The sequence below is a fragment of the Bos grunniens genome, chromosome X, assembly GCF_055505025.1.
Source record: "Bos grunniens cultivar Pamir isolate PY7600 chromosome X, Bosgru_T2T1.0, whole genome shotgun sequence".
NCBI classification, from domain to species: domain Eukaryota; kingdom Metazoa; phylum Chordata; class Mammalia; order Artiodactyla; family Bovidae; genus Bos; species Bos grunniens.
Window position 1 is genome coordinate 26,158,958 of NC_141194.1, and position 24,341 is coordinate 26,183,298.

Consider the following 24,341-nt stretch of genomic DNA (forward strand, 5'->3'; position numbering starts at 1 on the left):
TACAGTCCATGGGATCACAAAGAGTTGGACACGACTGTGTGACAAAGTTACACTTTCACTTTCATTCTGTTTAAGAGACCCGGGTTAGCTTTCTGGGTTGGGAAGATCCCCTGGAGAAGAAAATGACAACCCACTCCGGTATTCTGGCCTGGAGAATCCCATGGACAGAGCAGCCTGGTGGGCTACAGTCCATGGGGTCGCAAGAGTTGGACATGACTTAGCAATTAAACCACCACCACCACCACCACCACGATTGAAGAATGGTTATAAGATCTGGAACCTTAATATTCCCTTGTTAGCCAGACTCTATAGGAATGAATGATCTTCTGCTTAGGATTGTTTTAAACAGACAACAGCAGCAACAACAACAGCAAAACCCCAGAAATGTATCTGGGCCAATTTGTAAAAAAATTCGAGTTACTTAAAACATATTTTTGATTATCTGAACATGTACCCCTCTCCACTCCCCAACCTGTATTGAGTAGATTGTCAAATATATAGTTTAGTTTTTGCCAGTGGAAATTTGAAAAATGCATCATGTATTCTTTTGTTCTCCTGTCCCTGTAATCTACTGCCCATTACTTTTAAAGCCTTTCCACCCTGGCCCCAAGTCAGCCCAAATGTGAACATCATCTGAGAATATTTTCATTGACTTCTTCAGGCAACTCTGAGCACTTTCCATAGACTTGAGAATTCTTCTCTTAAAATGCTTATTCCTTTGCTATAATTGTTGATTTTCATATTTTTCTTATATGCGATCCTTGGCCACAGTGACCATTTCCTAATGATTTTTTATCCCTACTACTTAAAACAGCATTTGAAACACAGTTTAGTTTAGTCGCTCAGTCATTGCAACTCTTTGTGACCCCATGAACTGCAGCACAACAAGCTTCCCTGTCCATCACCAACTCTTAGAGCTTGCTCAAACTCATGTCCATTGAGTCGATGATGCCATCCAACCATCTCATCCTCTGTTGTTGCCTTCTCCTCCTGCCTTCAATCTTTCCCAGAATCAGAGTCTTTTCCAGTGAGTCAGTGCTTCGCATCAGGTGGCTGAAGTATTGGAGTTTCAGCTTCAGCATCAGTCTTTCCAATGAATATTCAAGACTGATTTCCTTTAGGATTGACTGGTTTGATCTTCTTGCAGTCCAAGGGACTCTGAAGAGTCTTATCCAACACCACAATTCAAAAGCATCAATTCTTTGGCGCTCAGCTTTTTTTATAGTCCAACTCTACATCCATACATGACCACTGGAAAAACCATAGTTTTGACTAGACAGACCTTTGTCAGCAAAGTAATGTCTCTGCTGTTTAGAATGCTGTCTAGGTTGGTCTTAACTTTTCTTCCAAGGAGCAAGCTTCTTTTAATTTCATGGCTGCAGTCACCATCTGCAGTGATTTTGGAGCACAAGAAAATAAAGTCTCTCATTGTTTTCATTATTTCCCCATCTATTTGCCATGTAGCGATTGGACCAGATGCCATGATCTTCATTTTTTGAATGTTGAGTTTTAAGACAGATTTTTCAGTCTCCTCTTTCACTTTCATCAGGAGGCTCTTTAGTTCTTCTTCACGTTCTGCCATAAGGGTGGTGTCATCTGCATATCTGAGGTTATTGATATATCTCCTGGCAGTCTTGATTCTAGCTTGTGCTTCATCCAGCCCAACATTTCGCATCATGTACACTGCATGTAAGTTAAATAAGCAGGGTGACAATATACAGCCTTGATGTACTCCTTTCCCAGTTTGGAACCTGTCTGTTGTTCCATGTCTAGTTTGAATTGTTGCTTCTTGACCTAAATACAGATTTCTCAGGAGGCAGGTCAGGTGGTCTGGTATTTCCATCTCTTTAAGTATTTTCCACAGTTTGTTGTGATCTACACAGTCAAAAGGATTGGTGTAATTAGTAAAGCAGAAGTAGATGTTTTTATCAAATATTCTTGCCATTTCTATGATCCAACAGATGTTGGGAATTTGATCTCTGGTTCATCTGCATTTTCTAAATCCAGCTTGAACATCTGGAAGTTCATGGTTCACGTATTGTTGAAGCCTGGCTTGGAGGATTTTGAGCATTATTTTGCGAGTGTGTGAGATGAGTGAAATTGTGCAGTAGTTTGAACATTTTTTGGCATTGCCTTTCTTTGGGATTGGAATGAAAACTGACCTTTTCCAGTCCTGTGGCCACTGCTGAGTTTTCCAAATTTGCTGGCATATTGAGTGCAGCACTTTCACAGCATCATGTTTTAGGATTTGAAATAACTCAACTGGAATTCTATCACCTCCACTAGCTTTGTTCATAGTGATGCTTCCTAAGGCCCACTTGACTTCACATTGCAGGATGTCTTGCTCTAGGTGAGTAATCATACCATTGTGGTTATCTGGGTCACGAAGATCTTTTCTGTACAGTTCTTTTGTGTATTCTTGCCACCTCTTCTTAATATGATCTGCTTCTGTTAGGTCCATACCATTTCTGTCCTTTATTGTGCCCATCTTTGCATGAAATGTTCCCTTGGTATCTCTAATTTTCTTAAAGATCTCTAGTCTTTCCCATTCTCTTGTTTTCCTCTATTTCTTTGCATTGATCACTGAGGAAGGCTTTCTTATCTCTCCTTGCTATTCTTTGGAACTCTGCATTCAGATGGGTATATCTTTCCTTTTCTCCTTTGCCTTTCACTTCTCTTCTTTTCTCAGCTATTATTAAGGCCTCCTCAGACAACTATTTTGCCTTTTTGCGTTTCATTTTCTTGAGGATGGTTTTGATCACTGCCTCCTGTACAGTGTCATGAACCTCTGTCCATAGTTCTTCAGGCACTCTATCAGATCTAATTCCTGGAATCTATTTGTCACTTTCACTGTATAATCATTAGGGATTTGATTTAGGTCATACCTGAATGTTCTAGTGGTTTTCCGTACTTTCTTCAATTTAAGCCTGAATTTGGCAATAAGGAGTTCATGATCTGAGCCACAGTCAGCTCCTGGTCTCATTTTTGCTGACTATATAGAGCTTCTAACTTTTATAACTAGAACTAACTTTTAGTTAGACTATAAGAGTGTCTGTTGATCCTCTCCACAGGGACTCTTTCCAGAATTTTAAAATCTATTCCTTTATTTAAATAGTACATTTGGTAGAATACTTTATCTGTGCCATGCAGATATAGATACTTAAATTTTGACTTGAGTGGGGAAAAAAGGTATAATCTTGAGTTTACTAAGATAAGACCTTCACAAACTAAGTAAAATATAATGGATCATCTTTGGAATGTAAATAATTATTATATAGCAGCCAGTAATGGAGAGAAAAGAGAGAAAAAGTGCTAGTTTTTAAAATTTTCTACAATTAAATGTCAATGTTAAATACCATAAAAACAATTGTTTTATTTACAGGTTGTGAAACTTTGAAGGAAGGTATACTACCTCAGTATGTTGGGGGAGAAATAGGTCTAACATGAAATAAAATGAAAGGAAATAGATATGACCCATATTTATGTGTATGCTTTTGAGAAGAGAAAAAGGACACTTGTAGAGTACAAGTAACTTGCCTAACCCAACACAGTAAAACTCTTAATCCAGTTCATCCCCATACCAACTCATTTGCTTTATAATGTCTTGAGTAAGACAACTGAGTACAACTTCCCTCTCTTGCTCTTCTAAACTTACTTTTGTATTCCAATGTATTTTATTTCTCTTCTGCCTATAAGAGTTGTCCCAGCTTCTCCAGACTAACGTATCTTCCCTTCTAGATTTACTTCTTCCTCTGGCTCTGCTTCTCTTTGCTTTGGTTTACATATAGGTCCTAGTCTTCCCTATTCTCAACTATAGTTATCCTTCAACGTATTTACTCTCAAGTAGGGATGAATTCCACATCCTACCATTAAGAAATAAGCAAATGAAGCTGATTTTGCTCCTTAAATTTTTGTTTTTTTCTCCTTTAATTTTCTGATTATACCCCTATTTGTCTAATTACGAGACTGGCTAATATCACCAGCAGTATCTTAATTTTCAAACACTTGCCTGTTTTTGATCCTTACAATACATAAGCTCTGCTGATTGTGTCCTTAAATGCTCTTCTTTGCTTCATTGACCTGTAGACTTCTGATTCACATCCCTTTACTACCTTTTCTCACTTCTTTTTGCTTTTGATTTCCTATGCCTGTATCATCAATATTTGTAGTTTCACTGTTGAAAGTAGAAGCTTTCTTTGTCATCTGTATTTGGTCGATATTTTCTTCCTATTTATCCTAATCCTTGTCTTTAACATCAGCTATAGTTGCAACATTGTTACCTTTCATCACTCTACTGGGCTTCTGGCTAATATATTTAATTGAATACAAGACATTTCTAATAGGAGATTCCACAGGGAATTTGAAATCTACATGCCCCAAATATAATTTCGTGTATTTCTTCAGCCTGATTGCCCAAAATATCTTCACTGTTTCTTTATATTGGTAAATCGTATCATAATAGACCTTGTTCCTCAAACTGTACTGCCTCAGGTCCACTTTTGAAGCTTCTTTTTTAACATCACTTCCTTTAATAATCACTAAGCCATGAAATTAAAAGACACTTACTTCTTGGAGGGAAAGTTATGACCAACCTAGATAGCATATTGAAAAGCAGAGACATCACTTTGCCAACAAAGGTCCGTCTAGTCAAGGCTATGGTTTTTCCAGTGGTCATGTATGGATGTGAGAGTTGGACTCTGAAGAAAGCTGAGTGCCGAAGAATTGATGTTTTTGAACTGTGGTGTTGGAGAAGACTCTTGAGAGTCCCTTGACTGCAAGGAGATCCAACCAGTCCATTCTAAAGGAGATAAGTCCTGGGTGTTCATTGGAAGGACTGATGCTAAAGCTGAAACTCCAATACTTTGGCCACCTGATGCGAAGAGTTGACTCATTGGAAAAGAGTCTGATGCTGGGAGGGATTGGGGGCAGGAGAAGAAGGGGACGACGGAGGATGAGATGGCCGGATGGCATGACTGACTCGATGGACATGAGTTTGAATAAGCTCCAGGAGTTGGTGATGGACAGGGAGGCCTGGCGTGCTGTGATTCATGGGGTCGCAAAGAGTCGGACACAACTGAGCGACTGAACTGAACTGAATTGAAGCTCTATTTATTCTCAAATCTATTCTTTTCTCCCACTATTCACCCCTACTGCATTAATATTAATCTTATTTATCTTTCTGAAACACTGCCTGTTTAACAGTTTCCTCTGCCTTCACTTTATGGTTTCTAAAACCATTCAGATTATTTACCTATAAGCATCCAATGACTCTTCATTGTATATACTGCAAAGAATGTTTTTTTGTTTAGTTGCTAAGTCATATCCTACTCTTTTGCAACCCATGGACTATAGCCTACCAGGCTCCTCTGTTCATGAGATTCTCCAGCCAAGAATACTGGAAAATTCCATTTCTCCAGTATTGGTTGCCATTTCCTTCTCCAGGGGATCTTCCTGAGCCAGAGATCAAACCTGCAACTCTTGGTCTTTGACATTGGCATGCGGGTTCTTTACCACTGAGCCACTGGGGAAGCCCCGCAAAGAATCTTAGGACTGTGTGAAAGGAGGCAGGTCAGAATATTGGGTGCATCATCTTGTATATTCTGAGGTATGTGTGTATATATGACCCATATTTATGAGTATGATTTTGAGATGAGAAAAAGATTTGTTTTCATGATTTGTTATACATTGTTTTCATGATTTAAAAAAAGATAAAGTAAAGCTGCATGAAATGTTACTGGATGATGAGGTTAGAATATGAGTGGAAAACACTGTAGGGGACGTGGTGGAAAAGTCCCAAGTTTTTATCTAGCATAGTTTGCTATTAAGAACCCTACATTAACATTTTTAACCTCTCCCTTATAGCCCTCAGCTTGTAGTCTGTTTACACTTTATTCCTAAAACTTGCCATCTCACATCCTCACTTGTAATAGTTTCCTACTTGCTGGTGTAACCAGTTACTACATAATTAGCAGCTTTAAACAACCCCAGATTTTAATGTTGCAGTTCTGGTGGTCAGAGTCCAAAATGCATTGGACCCACTTGACTAAAATCAAGGTGATGGCATGCCTGAATATCTCTTGGAGGATCCAGGAGAGAATCTGTTTCCTGACCTTTTCTACCTTCTAGAGGCCACAAAAATTCCTGGGTACATGTGCTGTTCCTCCATCTTCAAAGTGCATCACTCCAGTCTCTGACCTTTGCTTTCATCCTCATGTTTCCTCTCTCTGAATCTAATTCTTCTACTGCCCTTTTATAAAGATGCTGTGATTACATTGGGCTTACCCAGATGATAGTCTTCCATCTCAAAATCTTTCAGTTAATCATAGCTGCAGTGTCTGTGCACTGTGCCAAGTAACATGTTGACAGTATCCAGGAATTCAGATGTGAGCATATTTGTGTGTGTGCATGCTTAGTCGCTCAGTTGTGTCCTGCTCTTTGCAACCCTGTGGACTGTAGCCCTCCAGGCTCCTCTGTCCATGGAATTCTCCAGGCAAGAATACTGGAAGAGGTTGCCATTTCTTTCTCCAGGGGATCTTTCCTACCCAGCGATTGAGCCCCGGTCTCCTGCATTGCAGGCCGATTCTTTACTGTCTGAGCCATCAGGGAAGCCTGTGAGCATGTTTACGGATAGGCTCTTCTGCCTGCCAGACTGACAATTGCACTCATCCTTTGTCCTAGACCCAGAATTCCCTTTCCCTTAGAAAATCTCTCCTTTATGATCTAGCTTGGCTTTTCCCTATGACTTCACCACGTCCAACCTGGAGCAGAATTAATAGATTTCCTCCCTCTACTCCCTTAGCACATTATATTCAACATATGGCGGTAGGGCCAGTCTAATTAAGTAGGTAAGTATTTGTCTCCTTTATTGGCCTGTGAGCTTTCACTAGAGTGCGTTGCATTGTCTTTGTGTTCCCACTGCACCATTGCATAGAATCTTGGAACTAGTATATGTTTAATAAGTGTTTATGAAGTGATGAGTTTGAATGCTGAAATTCAATTGCATATAATAGCAACCACATTCAGTCTTTCTTATTTATTCATTTTATTTTAGTTAACATTTATTTATCATTGGATTAAAAAGATGAATAAAACATAGTCTCACCCTGGAGGCACTTTGGTAGAATAAAAGACATATAGTTAAAGATATAAGCTAATAGTGTGGGGTAGCATGTAAAGAAAGCTGATAAATGTAGATAGTTTCACAGGTGAGAAGGATGTGAGTTAAGTCTGCAATAGTGGAATAATATAATAGTAATGATAATAATAATCGTGACAACAGTTAGCTGCAATAAAAACAGTAACAAGAATAGCTTTCATTTATTCAGATTATTCTATATGCCAGTGCTGTTCCAGGTACTATGTTATCTGTACTATAATAATCCTGTTTTGTAAATGAAAAAACTATTTGAAGAAGTTCAGTTCAGTTCAGTTGCTCAGTCATGTCCAACTCTTTGTGACCCCGTGGACCGCAGCACGCCAGGCCTCCCTGTCTATTACCAACTCCCGGAGTTTACTCAAACTCATGTCCATTGAGTCAGTGCTACCATCCAATCATCTTATCCTCTGTCGTCCCCTTCTCCTCCCACCTTCAATCTTTCCCATTAACAGGGTCTTTTCAAATGGGTCAGTTCTTTGCATCAGGTGGCCAAAGTATTGGAGCTTCAGCTTCAGCATCCGTCCTTCCAATGAATATTCAGGACTTATTTCCTTTAGGATGGACTGGTTGGATCTCCTCGCTGTCCAAGGGACACTTAAGAGTCTTCTCCAACACCACAGTTGAAAATCATCAATTCTTCAGTGCTCAGCTTTCTTTATAGTCCAACTCTCACATTCATACATGACTACTGGAACAACCATAGCTTTAGCTAGATGGACCTTTCTTGAAGAAGTTATTTGCCCCAAATTACAAAGCTGATAGGTAGCAAAACTGGGTTAAGAACCCAGACAGACTGATGGATTATAATCACTGTGATATGCTCATTTTGCATAAGATTTAGTAGTGATTTATGAGTAGCCCAGTAGTGAACGGTATTCTTTTTGTTTTGTTTTCAGAATAAGTTTTATTATGATAAAATTCACATAGCATAAGCTTCAGCATTTTAAAGTGTATAATCAGTAGTTTTTAGAAAATATTCATCCCAGTGTATAACCATCACCAGTGTCTATTTCAGAACATTTTCATCATCTCTCCTAAAGAACCCCCATACCCATTAGCAGACCTTTCCAAAATTTCCCCTTTTAAACCCAGCCTCTAGCAACCACTGTCCTGCCTTCTGTGTCTACAGTTTTGCCTAGTTGAACGGTAGTCTTAACAGGAAAACAGGCAAACAATCTCAGGTCTGTTCATCTAGAAACTGAAGCTTCTTGAAATTAGGTCACTGATAGTATGAGCTACTATGTGACAATAAGAAAATACATGAGAACCTCAGTGAATGTTTATATATAATTTACATTGGGATTTCTGGGTTGAAATTTTAATTCTGCAATGAGTACAGCAAAGCTTTAATGTCTATGACTAGACACATTTAATCTGTCTTTCAATAGAAATACAAGAAATTGCCTTAAAGAAGTTTGTAATGATGATTGTAGATTGACCAAGATGTTGAATGTGTGAAATGCTCCATAATTCTTTTTTGTTTTCCCTAATTCACAACTGTTTTGAAAGATTCAATTAAGGGTCTTGATGTTACCAAATTGACGCTTTCCAAACCAATTTAAGAAATAGAATCATAAACTAGCCAGTTTGCCTTTTAGAAATGAAATGAGTGAAGAAATAGTATTTTGAACAAGAGTGAAGGAATAATGTAGTTAAGGTAGAAGGTCTTATGGTGTCTATTTGGCTCCTGGAGTTTCTTGGGCCGTGCTGATTAAACTCACACTGAGAGAGGAACTGATTCTCACTGCTAACCTGAAGGCTGAAGATATCAACTTGAAGATTTCCTGCTGCTCCTGTTAGTGCAGTGGCTAGGAAATGGGATTCTGATTTTAGGAATGCATGCCTGAGTCAGGTTTGGACTTTAATGTGGCAGTTCCTCAGATGTGTCTTATGATTTGGCTTTTTGGACTACGTTTCATTTATGTCTTTATATGAATTCCAGGTCCTTGGTTAGAAAACTGAAATGGGCTATCATCATTTATAGGAGCTGGAGTTAAAACAGCTTATTCTCAGTGCTTATTTGAAAAATTCCCTGACTTTCTGCCTAAAATGATAATGGTGACATTTTACGGCAAGTGAATGGGTTTTGATTTTGTTTTGTGAATTAAAATGTATCTTAACAGACTTTTATTAATGTGAATGAATTAATCATTTAAAAATGCTCAGAGGTTTCTGAGGTTTTAGGAGAGCAAAAAAAAAAAAAAAAAGAAAAGTGACTGTCAAATCACCATTTCAGCTTTCTCATCTTAATAAAGTCACAGTGATTGAAAGCTGATGATCAGTTCTCAACTGTCTTGCAAAGAAACTTAGGCTGTCATGGATTGACAATGTATTTGAACTGTGTTCTAACTTGCTCCTTTTTGAAATTCAGTCTTGCAGCTCTACTATCTCAGTCTCATACAAAAATAAAAGGGAGATGATTTTCTGAAGAAGACAATGTTCATTTCAGTTAATTTCACATGAAGTATTCCCCCCTCTTGAAATTCCCCAACACTAAGCTAGTGTTCCTTCTGGTATCCCTCTGAGAGCCTTGTGATAGGAAGAAATGATGTATTTTCTGGTAGTTTTCATATACAGTATACTTTTTTTGAATAGAGATGAAGTCTTAGAGTTCTCTTGAAGTATCTTATGAAGTTTTTTTTAAGAGAATTGTAAAATTATAATGAAATCTTTAGAGGCATAGAATTTTTGATTTCTTCTCAAATGGAAAGAATGATACTGAATAAAACCATGTTCTATTGCAGCATGAAACATTTAAAATGTCAATGTTTGGTAATTTATTTGAAAATAAATTGTTAATGAAATAGTATTTTCGAAGGGATTGTTTCCACTTATTTAAATACAATTGAATTCTCTAAATAAAGAGAAATTCTAAACCTTAGTTGAGTTTAAGATTTTAAAATATTGTAATGGGCCTATGGAAACATAATTTTGGTATTACTGGTTTTGATTTAACTTAGGAACCCCACAACATACAGGAAAATAGAATACATATCCTGCTCACATTCTTTCCATTTGTGAAATTCGTTACTCTGATTGTGCATGATTAAAGCCTAACACAAATCATATAATATTGCTATATATTTTTAAAATGTGTGTTTTTCTTCTTTATCTTTGCTTTAGAGAACAGCCTTTAAGAGCTGGAAGATGAAAGCTCCGATTCCTCACTTGATTCTCTTATATGCTACTTTTACTCAGAGTTTGAAGGTAGTGACCAAAAGAGGTTCTGGTATGTAGTGTTCCTTCCTTTTCTTTCATTATGGCTTAAAGTGATGGTGCTACATTTATATATGTACCATTTGTGAAGAGGTTGAAAATTATCCAGGATCCATATTGTGGAAACACTGTAGATTTATCTTTAAATGAGTAGAGCGTAACTTACAGGGAATTAGAAAAGTGGGAGTAGGTTGAAAAAGACATGGTTTATTTTGGTAACTACTATGAATTGAAATGAATTGAGTTTGTGGTTGATTTCATTTTATAGTATGGTTTTCAATTTTCTTTGTAAAGAGTGTCATTTAGATTTTTGCATGGAATCATTGTGAATTTTTTTCATGTTAACTTTTGCTGTCACCATTTCGATGTCAGCTATGGTTAGGGCAGATTCTTTGATTTATTTTGCAGTTTTTCTTTTTTTAAAAAACCCAAAGTTATTAAAGAAAATGTCATGGGGAAGCATCCTAACATGTAAGTAGGAAATAAAGAGATAAAGTAGAATGGTAATATGAAAGCTGCTGCTAAATAGAAAAATCTTGAGACTTAAGGAAAACTTTGATGTTAACATACATCTTGGTTTTCAGTTGACTGTAATTCTTGGAGTTAGAAAAATGTATGAGACAATTGAATAAATAGCTATTACCTGTGTGAAGTTATATTACATCACTGATGATAATCTTGCCACACTCACGTTTTACATGGGGCAACAGAATTTTTGAAGCTCTAACTTTTCGGTACAATGAAGGATGGAATGTATTGTATTTAGTTGCTAGCACTAGAATGTGTTATCTGTTAGTTCTAGAGAGACAGTGGGAAAAAGAAGAGAGAGTGTGTAAGAGGCTACAGTGTTGTGATATCAAGGACTGTACAAACAAGCGTATCTTTGGAATTCAGAAAGGAGAAGGAATGAAAGGAATGAGATGGCAACCATTCTCGGTACCTTAGGTTAAGAGGCTTCAAACTCACATTTGATTCGACAGTGAAAAGGGCCACATCCCAGGGAAGTAGGAAGCAGTCTGCTGTTATGAGCCCTACCTTGGGAGGAAGTCTGGGGAGTACCTCCTGCATGTGCAGGCAGATGACACCACAGGCTTGAGAGTTAAAGGAATTTGGCTGAGCCCATTAGCTCTAGAAATTTTGCTTGTTGTATAGCTGTTGTGCTGATGCTGCTGCTAAGTCGCTTCAGTCATGTCCGACTCTGTGCGACCCGTAGACGACAGCCCACCAGGCTTCCCGTCCCTAGCTGTTGTAGGCCGTATAAAAAAAATAGTGTTTCTTTGTTTACACATTATTTTGTCTGTTCCTCTTGGTGGATATTTTTGAATGAGAGAAAGCCCTAGGGCAGGATTATGATACAGTAGCTTTTGAAATTTGAATGGATTACTGGCAAATAGCAGATATGTTGATTTCTTTGTCTGCCAAGTGCAAGGAAGGTTGAGCGTACCTGTGGAAGTTAGAGTTGGTAGAAGGGGGTAGTAAACTGTGATGAAAGCTGAAAATTTATATAACAGTGGTATTTTGTAGAATAGCAATTTATATTAAAAACACTTAACACGGATCTTTGAGGTATTGGCCACTAGAAAAACACTCATCTGTGTAAGTACTGTAACAAAACAAAACTCTCTAAAATGGAAATAGTGTTTGAGTCTTAAAAACTTCATTTTTCTGGTTATCATATTTTATTATATAAAATGTTTTGTGTATGTCATATCTCTGTTTTCTTTGTCAAAATGCAAGTGTGGCTTTTTTTTCCCCATCATCAAATAGTGGTGACAGGTCCATTCTATATTCTAATTTTGGGAAAAGTTTTATTAAATTGGAGCTTAACTGTGTATGTTTGAGAAACAAGGGAGCAGAGCTAGAAATGTGGGGCAGTTGGAAAATTCATATCTCTTGCTGCTCCAGAGACCTGAGAAAATTCAGTGACCTGTCTTAAGTTCAATTTTTATGTTAATGATCTAATTACTTTAAGAGGGTGATAATAAAATGCTGTCCTAAGTCTGGCAAACGTTCTCAGACTTTGTTCTCTTCTGTTTACAAATATCATTATCACATAGCTTTTTAATACCTCTGAAACTGCATGTGTTTTCTGTATAATAATGTGAAAATGACAGGACAGGTACTGAGATTTAGTGGCATGTTTGATTTCTTTACTTTTCTGTATAATATGAATGAAGATGGCTCCCCCAGTATCTGTGTTAAGAGCTCACTGTTTGGAAGTTTGTTTGATTTTTGTATATTAAGTATAATTTAGATAATATTGCTTTACCCATAGACTTTCATAGCTTGCACGCATTTCAACTGATGCCTGTTTCCATGGCACCTTTATTGAAGGAAGCAGATATGTAGCTTACTGAAGAGCAGCATTACTGATCTCCATAGATCAAGTAGAAGAGGAGCGCACTTGGCATCTTCTCCTTTAAAGATTAATGGCTCTATCTTTATACCCAGCCCAACCTGTAAAGCCAGAAGTACCAAGGCCAGGAAATAAAAATCAGTTTTTGATGTTTGATCTCACATATTAGCCAACCAAGAAAGGCTCCTTATCCTTGTTCTTTTTTCTTATCATTTAATTCTATTTTCTATTTTCAGTTTTGTAAACCTTTGAAAGTTCCATAATCATGACTCCAAAGCCAGTGCTTTTCATGTGTCTTTTGCTAGAATATTATTTTTAGCTCATTGTGACCATTAGAAAAGCAAAACTAGATATTTTAATAACCAAGAATATATTAAGTATGATTATGATACCCACAATGATGTTGAGTTTTTATGGGATGTTAATTGTGTATGGTGTTTACTTTAGGTAAACACATATAGTCATTCCATAAAAATTTAGAAGTATGTATTTGCTTCTCATTAACAGAACTAATTTGAAAGCAATAGGAGCTCTTCATACCCAAGCTGGAAATGTATTATTTTTATCACATTTGCTTACACCCCCATTGCTAATAATTTAAGGAACAAATTAAATATAAAAAGGCAGTTATATTATCCTAACATTCTTGATTGAAACACTAAAATTTTTACTTTGTAATGTTTTGTTTTGTTTTAAATATCGCTTCATGTACATGTATGATACAGTCAAGGTTTGGGTCTGGTCACTCAGATAATGTTCTAAAGGTTTGCATATATTTAGAATCAAGGCCTTTGACATCTATGAAAGCAAATAGCCTTTTTTACACATTAGATTTTTCTCTTGGAACACTTTTTTGCCTTGTGTTTAGTTTTTATAAGCAGCACTTGAAGAAAGAGGCAAAAACTATCAGTATTACCCAATCTTTTCAAGTGTGTGAAGCGTTGTTAGCAATTCAGTAAGTAAACATTTGAGTAGCTGTCATTTGTAGAATTGTGTACAGAAACCACATGGGAATCAGATGCTTGCTTGGAGGGTCTTTGTATTTGAACCAGTTTAGAAAGGTTAACTTAATATTCTCATTGGTTTATTTGTTTCTCTCTCTCCTCTCTCCTTCCTCCCTCCATTTTCTTTATTAGTGTATTTGCAAATCTATTTTGAATGTTTCATTGTGTCTTGGTAGAACTTCTTTTTAACTATAAAAATATTACTATTTTGCTTGAGAGGTCGATGTCTGTGAAATTCTTTGTCTTTATAAGGTCATTCCAAGAAGATAGTATGGCCTCTGTTAATAATGGCTGTTCTTAAATATTTATTTTTATTTTGTGTAACTAAGAGTTTGGAATACAATTAAGGGGCAGAGAAATAATGTATGCATACAAAGTATTAGTATATCAAGTTTGGGGAACTAAAGTGTGAATTGTGATTTGGCCTGAGTTGGGACACTGGAGAGAAATGAAGCTAGAGGAACCTTGATGTAGAGCTTAGAAAAGAGAAAGAGGTCTAGACTTTTTGTCTGTTTCTCCCTGCTCTCGTATCTATCCCTAGATTATAAGCTGACAAGTTGCAAGAACCATGATTTACATATGCTTATAACTTCTACAGTGCCAAATATGATGAATGTTTCAGAGTCAAGGTTCTAGGAAATGTCTTAATGAAGTAATGATTATATGAATGAATGAATGAGTGGCTTTAATTTTGAGGCTAGGTTATATCAGTATTAGACAAATAAAGGTAAAATAAAGACATTTAATTAAAAAATGTTCTTTTTTAAATAGAAAGTAGTACAATGTATAACATGAGACCACCGAAGCAAAAAGATAAAACTCAGAATAAGCAATATCTAAGATAGAGGGTTTATATGAAACAATAAACCTTTGCAAATCATGAGTCTTTTCATGATTGATATGTAGTTCAAAATCTGTTAGAAGGACAGGAAACTGATTCTTTAAATATTATCATACTGAAATTTTACTATACTTACTGCTGCTTTAAAAAAATATTGCCATCATGCAGATGTTTTGATTTTAATAGTATTTTTCAATATAGACCACCATGAAAAAGGATGTAGTTCATGATTACTGATTAATAAAATATAAGCCAGTGACTTTAGTACACACAAAAAAGGTATTCACAATTATTAGAGCAGATGGAGAAATGGAAGTGACTATAATATATAAACCAATGATTACATCTTATTCTAGAATATATTTAAGATACGTTAAAGCTACCTAAAGCTGCCAGCTATTATCACAGGGGGTTGATCTCTTCGTTCTAGAAATTGACAGTGGACACTTGTTTATGTAAAATGATTTAGATTCAGTTCTTTCTGGCAGCAAGAGGAAAACAAATCTCTTGAGCATTTCTGAGACTCGTAACTCAAATCCCAAATAGTTTATAAAAGATAAGGGTAGTTAAATAACCAGTGACACAGTTTAGGTTCTAACCTTTGTGTTTGTTATTTTTGGATCATCATTTCTTCAGGTTAAAGAAATTTTGCTACTGTGTAAAGAAAGTGAGTTTAACTGAGGAAGAGTGAGAAAGTCTAGTGGGGTGTTTCCATCTCATACCAATGTGATTTATGTGCATCAGCTCTCTTGGGCATTCCTGGATGTCAGTGAGCTTAATTTCACATGATTAAGAGACAACCTAGCCCCCCAGCATCTGCCTTTTATTATGTTACCAAGTGTTTATTCCCAGTTTGCCAAACATGTCAAAAAGGATGAAATATTTCTCATTTTTCCTTTGGTATACTTTGTAAAACCAAACTTCTGAGGCTTTGTTTCTTTCCTTTTGGAGTGGAAAAAAAGTGCACTTTACTTTTTAATGGGAAAAAATCCTGCTCTTCTATTTATCTTGTTTTTAAAAATAAAATTTGAAGTTAGATCTAGAATAATTTTGATATGCATTTGAAATGTCTTTAATTGGAATAAATCTAACAGACAAATGGACCCTACACATGCCACATAAATAAAATGTATCCAGTGTCTGTATTTAATAATCATGTGATATACCTAAATTTCACCATAAACTTATTTGTTCAGTTTTAATTATCAATACAGTTTCACATAGTGTTGGGGTAGATTAATGTTAATTGTGGAGACTTATGCCTGGTTTGTGGTGAATTTACATGGGGAAGAAACAAGTCATTCATCCCTATTCATTCATAGGGATGAATCTTGCAAGTTGAGTAGGATTTCAGTTGGGAGGGGAACATTGCAAGTTAATAAATATAGCAGTAATGACAGTGTATCATGGGGATAATAAAAGGTATATTCTTCTATTTAGGGAGCAACAGTAAGGAGTCTGTCAATGCTAGGCATTTTAAATTATGTTATGAAACTGATTTTAATTCTAGAGACAGCACAGGGGTAACTACTGCTGGACCAGAGGATCAACCCCTGATCAATGGACAGTCTACTGTAGGCTTGAGGGTGATCCCAAGAGGTGACCTGGAAATTAGGGACACTGTTGTGTTAGTATCCAGTTGCTGCTTTAACAAAATACTAAAAATTTAGTGGCTTATGGCCACACAAGTCTATCATCTTACAGTTCTGGAGATCAGATGTCTGAAATAGATTGGTAAGGCTGAGTTCTTTGTGCAGATTCTAGGGGAAAATCTGTTTCAGTGTTGTTTCCAGCTTCTAATGACTTCTTGCATTTCTTGGCTTGTGGTCCCCTATCACTACAACCTCTACTTCAGTCATGACATCTCCTTCTCTGACTCTGACTCTCTTGCCTCCTTCTTTCCCTTAGAAGGGCCGTTGTGATTACATTGGACTGGCCTAGATAAACTCTTCATCTCAAGATGCTTAGTTTAATCAAATCTGCAAAGCCCCATTTACCATATGATATAACATAGTTACGTGTTCCAGGGATTAGGATATGGACATCTTTGGGAAGGTGAGTGCATTATTCTCTCTACCACAATTGATAATTCTCTGAGTCAATCAAACACATTTATTGGACTTGGACTGGAGATTAGAGAGAGAATCATCTTTTAGGATTTAGATGGGATTAGGGGAGATAAAAAAAAGAAGTTGAAACTTTTTGCTGAAGGGACAATGTGATCTGTGGTCTGTGATTAAGAGGAGTTGGGGAGAAAGGGAGGAAAAGGAAAAAGAAAACAGGAGAAAGAAAGAGAAAGGAAGGCTGGGAAGGAGAAAGAAGAAACAGACTCTAGTGAAGCTTTGGATCTTGATAACTTAAGATTCACATGCATCCCACAAATACACTTTCAGAAATAACCCCTTTTCCTTGAGGAATCCTAAAAGTCTGCTTTCTTTTTGACCAAAAATGTTTGGCACAAAAATGCTTTTCTGAGTCAACATAACAGCAGGGAGAACAGGGAAGACAGAAGAGAAAGTAACATTAAAGTTAGAACCCATTGAGCTTGATGACTAGATGTGGAACATTTGAAAAAAGAGGTGGAGAAAATAATTCTACAATAGGAGGATTTCAGGGCCATCAATCATATTAAAGGTTTCTAAAGAACAGAAACTTGAAAGGACCACTTAAGTAAAGGGAACTCTTGATAGGTCCTTGTGACAAAGATGAAGCCCAGAAAGTAGATGGGGCATAGCGTGTGAAGTGTTTCATGTGTTCTGTAAGGGATTTTGGATTTATTGTCTAGAAAGAAAAAGTTTTGGCTGAGCTATTTAATTACTTTGCAGATCCCTTTAGTAGAAAATCTGATATTTGAGGTTGGGTCTCTGATTTGCTGATCCTACTTATTGTGGTGTCTTCTATACACCACAAAGATGAAACTCCTTGATGTACATGTAATAGTGCTATACAGTCCATCAGTAAAGCTGCTGTTAGAGTGGAGGAAACACAGAGAATCAAGCTATAAAGAGCCACACATGAGAGTGACATGGTCAGATCTGTTTGGGGACAGACAATAGTCGCTGTAGGAAAGGCTGTAGTGGGACTCCAGAGTGAACAGTTAGGGCCTTAATAAAAACGATATTCCACTATACTGAGGGCCTGCGAAACAGTCATAGGAACTGAAAACATGTTTCTGAAGAAGAATAAATAGGATCAAGTTAGTGTTTGAGTTGAATTGTGAAATCACTTGAGGAGAGGTTATGTTGATGGTGTCATTAATTACAGAGCGAAGGGCAAGGACTGTTTTTTCAGGGATAGGAGATGAAGTGAGTTCACTCTGGAGCATATGAGCTGTGACAGTCACTGGAACCAATAAGCTGATGGGTTGATTGATCTGGAGTTGTATTAGTTTCCCATAGCAGCTGTAACAAATTACCATAAACTGGGGGACTTAAAACAACAGAAATCTATTTTCCCAGCTCTGGAAGCCAGAAGTCCAAAATCAAGGTCTTAACAAATCCTTCCATGCCTCTTCCACCTTCTGGTGGCTCCTCCTTTTTAATCTGCTTCATTCCAGTCTCTGCCTCCATTTTACATGGCTGCCTCTCCTATGTCTCTAGTCTCCTTCTGTCTTTCTTTTGTAAGGAAACTTGTTATTAGATTTAAGTTCTTTTTTGGATAATGCAGGATGATCTTGTGATCTGAAAGGTGTCAGATTAAAAAAATATGTGAATATTATACAAAATAGTATAAGGGCTGTTTATTTTTAAGTTTGTTTAACCCTTAGAAATTATTACTCTTATTATTTTTTCTATTTAGGTATAACAAGTATAAAGCTCTTGGTCATGATAATAAGACCAAGATCTTTATGATAATAAGAATTATTGTACTATAGAAAGGATCAAATTTTCTCCAATCAAAAAGATTTTGACCTAGATATCAAATATGTTTGCATAGACTAATTTCCTGAATGTAGGGTAATACTGCTTCAATTTTCTTTCCCTTATTTCATACAGACAGGTGGGAAAATAGCTTACAAGTGTATTAAAATTTTCCATGGTTAATCCTCATGTTGACTATTATAGAACATTTCTACAGACAACTAATCTTGACATTCCAGCTTTGTCTACAGCAGTGATCACTAAGAAAACACATACTTTGAGTTATTTCTATAGAAGTGGTTTAGGTTGGTCTGGTAAATATTATGAAGCCTATAGAGCTGCAACTGAAACTTGGATTTCAATCCAATTGCTAGTTAGCCTTGATTGACGGAGGACAAGTCCTTGAGCCTTTCAGGACCTCAGTTTCCTTTTTCATGAAGTAAAAGTTCTGAACTGCAACATCATCAGTGGAAATAGAAGTTTGTTTTTTTTTGTTGTTGTTGTTCCTTTCACAAGCACTTATTGAACAGCTTGAAGGAATACTCAGTACATAAAATGGTACCTTTTTTTCTGTAACATATTTTACATTTTTGCACATTGATCAGACAAATGTAGATGGGCAGAGTTTGTAATCAAGTGTTTGAGGCCCATGGGAGGAGGCTACATTTAACTTGATCCTACACAGTTTCCCTAAGGCCGCAGAGCAGAGGGTATTATCAGTTTAAAACAGACATTCAGTTAGGGAAAAATTATGATTTTTGTTTATCTTATTAAAAAGCACATTCTGTATAGTTAGAAAGCTCAAGTAAAAAATAAGGTACTTTTCCTTGCAGGTGGTGATGTGTCTAAGTGAAATTAGGTTTGGCAGTTCAAAATACTAAGCTATGTTTTAGCTTATTTTTGCTTATTTACAGCAAATTTCCTTTTGTAGAGTTGTAGTCTCTTAAGACATCTAGAGTGCTGCCTTGCATGGAAAATGTTGCCTTAGGCAATGATAGTGAATAACTTTGGTAAGACTTAAAATCTCTGAGGGTTGTGTGTAAAGATTTCTTTAAAAAGTATGTGTAGGCTCTTGCAGGTATCCTAAACACTATTCAATAATCAGTTATATTTTACTAACTGTCCTTAAAACATTTTCCAATTTGTGTTGCTACCTTGATTTCAGTTAAGTTCTATCATTGGCATTTTACTTTTATTTCTAAAAGCATGTTCCAGTTACTTTGTATACCGGATATGAGAAAAATATGTTGTAAATGTTAAAACTTTATCAGTGATAAGAAAAGGTTTAATATTCTAATAAATTAATATGCTTTTCCTCAATATATTTTCATATTAGGAAAAAAAAGGACAACTTCAGCTTGAAGATTCTTCCAGTTTTTCCTATAAAGGTGTCCTATAAAGTAATTGGACTCTCCAGTGCCATCTGGTGGCTTTTCAGAGTTGGTGAAAATTCAGTAATAAATCACAGGAAAAAAAAAGAAAATAAACATGGGAAGAAAACTTCTAGTGAATTATTGTTCAGAAATTATTTTACTTGACCATAATATTTTCCAAACATTTATTGTCTCCAATTTATTGCCTTAAATTCTAAAATATGTATAGATTTCTTTTCTTTTGGGGAGAATTTTTACATAGAAATTTTCACTGAGATTTTTTAAGGAGACCAAAAATTTTATCTTTAATGATGCAATCATCATGTCAGTTTGTAGCTGTGCATTAGCACTGTTCAAATTATGTAGACAAATACATTCATATTATAAAGTATTTTTTAAATTATTAAGAAAATATGTTGCTGTCTTAAAGTTTTGTTGTTATAATGATTCAAGTATCAAAAAGAAGAAAAGTCAGTAAAGATTTTTTTCATGTATTCACTAAATAATAGCTGCTGGTAGAAGTATGAAAGTGAAGAGCATGGAAGGATGAATGTACAATAAGCCACTTAGATTTTCCTGCTGGTCTAGGGGACTGGACCTGGAATAGGAGGTAGAGGGGTCCAAGAATGATCAAGCTAAACTAAAGCACTAGTCATGAGGCAAAGTTAACGTGAAAAACCAATGGCTCTTACATGCATATCCCATAAGAATGGGCTTCATTTTGCAAGGACTTTCTTGGTTGGCAATGTTTTGTATTTTTAAAAATTTCCAAAGAACTTTGGCTTTTATAAATCTATTTCCAAACACATACACAAGTACTAACATACTAAAACTTTGAAGAGAATCTGTTTTCAGTTATGAGTATTTATATATAATGTGCACAGCTATGTTTGGTTATTAGTTTCTTTTAGGGTTTTATGCATTTCTGACTTAATGCTGAAGCCCCTTCATCTTCCCAAAGGACAGAGAAATAGAAATACAGTTGTTAACAAACGTTTATTGAGTTCCTACTGTGTGCTAAATAACATGGAGTAACATCAGGTGTGCCTGGGTATGAAAGAGGTTAAAAATTTTAGATAACTGTAGAATTTGATTTTTGGATTCCTTATTTAAAAAACAAAATTATAGGAAGTTATAGTAAAAGAATGTGAAATGTTTTGTTTTTGCTAGGCTTGGTCACTTTGTTTTCCACATTCATGAATTGTATTCTGAAAATTGTTGATACAGTTTCCCCATAACTTTGATGATTATGGTTTTGGAAGTATATGGAGTGCTTATTTTCATAGCTGCGTGCTTTTTCACATTATAAAATCCATGTATCATAACCTTGGTAGTGCTATAGGCATTGTCCTTCCATATTCACTATTCAGTTATAGTTACTCTTTTATACTTAGCAAAAAGCTTTCAAACAAAACATACTATAAACAAGCAATTTGAATTCTTCAGGGGATTAAAAAACATGAACAGTTTACCATCTCTATTGTTAAAGATCTTGTAAAAAATAAGTGATATGAGACATATAAGTATAGTGTATTAGTTCCTTTTGTTGTAAAAATTACCATAAACTTAGTGGCTTGAAACAAAACAAATCTATTATCTTACAGTCCTGGAGGGCAGAAATCCTAAAATCAATCAGGGTGATCAGCAAGTCTGCATTCCTGCTGGAAGCTCCAGGGTACATGCTCTTTCCTTGCCTTCACAAGCTTCTGGATGCTATCAGCATTCCCTGACTTGTGGGTCCTTCTGGATCTCAAGTCCCATGACATAGCATCTTCCAAGCTCTCTCTCTGACCTCTACTTCTGTTGTCACATCTCCTCTGGCTCTGACTCTCTGCTTTGTCTCTTAAAAGTATTCTTGTGATTACATTTAGCGTCTATATGGTTAGTAAAAAAAAAAAAATTATTCATATCAAGTTCCTTAATCACATCTGCAAAGTCCCTTTTGCCATATAAGCTAACACATTCACAGGTTCCAAGAATTAGGACGTGGCAACCTTTGGGGACCATTGTTTTGTCTGTCACAGAAGTACGCTAGAGTAGTTTTTACATGAAAGAGTTTAATATGGTTGGAATACATGTACATTTGAGCACAGTATGGGTGAAGGAAGGAGGGAGTATGTCAGGAGAGGTGGAGAAAGAAAAAGCCATATCAGAAAGGACTTGGAATGACATGACAAGAAATGTGAATATTATCTTATAGGAAATTGGGAACTACCGAAGAAATTTAAGTAGGTGTGTAACAGGATTAGCCTGACCAGAAAGAGCTCTGAGACCAGAAAGTGGGAAAATGGGGCCAATAATTCAGGTGAGAAAGTCCTGAATTGAGATGATAACAGTAGGAATAGGAAGGGAAAGATGGATTTGATTGCTGATACAGAATTAATAAAAACCAGTGGCTGATTATACAGTGGAGAGAAGGAGAGGTGGAAGGTGATTCCAGTTGTTTCTAAGTTTAAAATTCTGTTGAGAATGAATAGCTTATTTTGTATTTCTAATCTGTATTCTTACTGGGCAAATACACAAGTTTTCAATAAGGATGTACCTTTTGTGTTTGGGGTTCAGACTGGCTCACTCCACATTTGACACAAAAACCCCATTTTGGAGCTAAACCCCTCTCTTGTAGTAGATCTCTATTCCCTCTATAGGTCTTTCAACTTTATTCTATCATGTGTGTTTCAAGAGGAGAATTGTATCAGTGAGTCTTCTTTTGCCCATTTCATTGAAATACCTCAAATGAACACAAAGGACGGGCATTTTTAAAGGTGTCAGGCTTCTTTTAAAATACAGTATAACATATGACATAGGCATACTTACATGCATATACACATACACTGACATACACACATGTATATGTGCAGATATACACAGTTACCTATTCATTCACAAAACATAATTTATCAAAGAACCGCTATGTGCCAGGTGCTAAGGATTCAAAAATGATTAGGATATGTGATTGCCATGCTTTTTAACATCTGTGTTTTATTTACCCAACTAAATAGTATAAGCTCATTGACTGCAAAAATATCTTATACATGTTTATGTATATGTCTTTTAGAATCACTGTGCTTAAAGAGTCATTGCATAATTAGTGCTCAATACATATTTGTATCTGATTGCTGGATTTAAGCACATAGATGGAATCTCATCACAGCAGTCTATTTTCCCATGCCAGTGTATGTGTATGCTGTAACTTTTCTCCAATATGGGAAGTTCCTTCAAGGATGATATCGGTATCATTCAACTTCATAACCTTTACAAGCACTTACCCAGGGCCTTGCTCATAGCATTCTGTGACCAGTTGTTACATGAGCATATGAATGAATTTAACTGACATGAAATCAATAGTTTTATCAGAGTTCACACTTCTCCAGAAAGGAAGAATTATATTTTTTTCTTTCGCTGTTAGGATGACCTGGCTATTCATGGTTATCGCATATGCTTCCCTCCTGGAATTGTAATAGCTGCAGCCAGAAGCACTGAGGCTACCTGGGGAAGTAGATCTCGAGGTGGTATTTCTTTTGCTTGAAAGAGCAGCTTTTCAGTTACTTCCTTGTAATGAAAAGCGTGCAGCTTTTTCCTCCTCCTTATCCTCGGAGTTTTGGCCACATGTGTGGATATGTAGGTCATTTCGTCAAGTAGGACTAGATGCAAGAAAGGAATCCTGTGTGGAAAGGTGCCTGCCAGGAGCAGAGCGTGGGCCAAAGCAGCTGTTCGATGCCTCCCTGTGTCCCACGACAGATCAAAGTGAACCCTAGAACTGCTGGGCCACAGAAGTGGCCTACGACATTGAGGGTGTTTTATTTTAATTCAAAACATGAATTAGTTCAATTTGGCAACTTGCACATTCATTCTGCGACTCTGTAACTGACATGCTGCTCTGCAATGAACAGTGGTGACTTACTGTTTGTTTCAAAGGCATGTTTTTGCTTCTTTGGGAGACGTGCTTGGTTTGTTTTGTTCAATTTTTAATGATACATGATTTTATTTTAAATTTCTTTGGAAACTGCTTTGTATCCTAGGGTTTCCAGCTTTCTCTGAATTGAGAGGAGGTTATTACCTTCTAAGTTTTCAATTAGGAAAACAAAACAAGTTTGGAAGCTCCATTGGGATCTTGTAAACCCTCTCAAAGCATGTTCTGAATGAGACAATTTTTGTGCAACTAGCTCTAATTGTCTGAGATGAGACAGTCTCCAGAAGCTAATTGAAGAGGGTCTCGTTCTATAGCATGCATGGGGTAGATACAACAATCATTTTGCTTCTTTGGCTTTTTTGTTTGCTTGTTTTTTTAATTTTTTGAGAGTTGGTTGTTTGTGTAGTCCATCGTTTCTTTCAGTATTTAGTATTTGTAAGGGGAACTTTTTCAAGTTTAACTTACCTATTCTTTAGTGGTAAGGTTCAGGCTTTGGGTTCATATATAAACTCTTCTCAAATTCTGCAGATTGTTCCTAAATCTACATCCATTCTGTTGATTTAATATGGGATTAGTAAACTGTTAATGACCTTGTAGCTCCTTGTGCTTTACCTGAGTGTGATAC

General features: G+C 36.3%; 1 protein-coding gene across 3 annotated transcripts in view; it reads left to right on the plus strand.

The window, feature by feature from the left end:
* IL1RAPL1 (interleukin 1 receptor accessory protein like 1) overlaps positions 1–24,341 on the plus strand; it is a 1,454,732-nt gene that overhangs the window by 218,476 nt on the left and 1,211,915 nt on the right. For all 3 annotated transcript variants that reach the window (XM_086387986.1, XM_086387985.1, XM_086387987.1), the window contains exon 2: positions 10,280–10,385. In XM_086387986.1, the coding sequence (XP_086244112.1) occupies positions 10,304–10,385 (82 nt within the window). In that variant the 5' untranslated portion in view covers positions 10,280–10,303. The remainder of the gene's footprint in view (positions 1–10,279; positions 10,386–24,341) is intronic.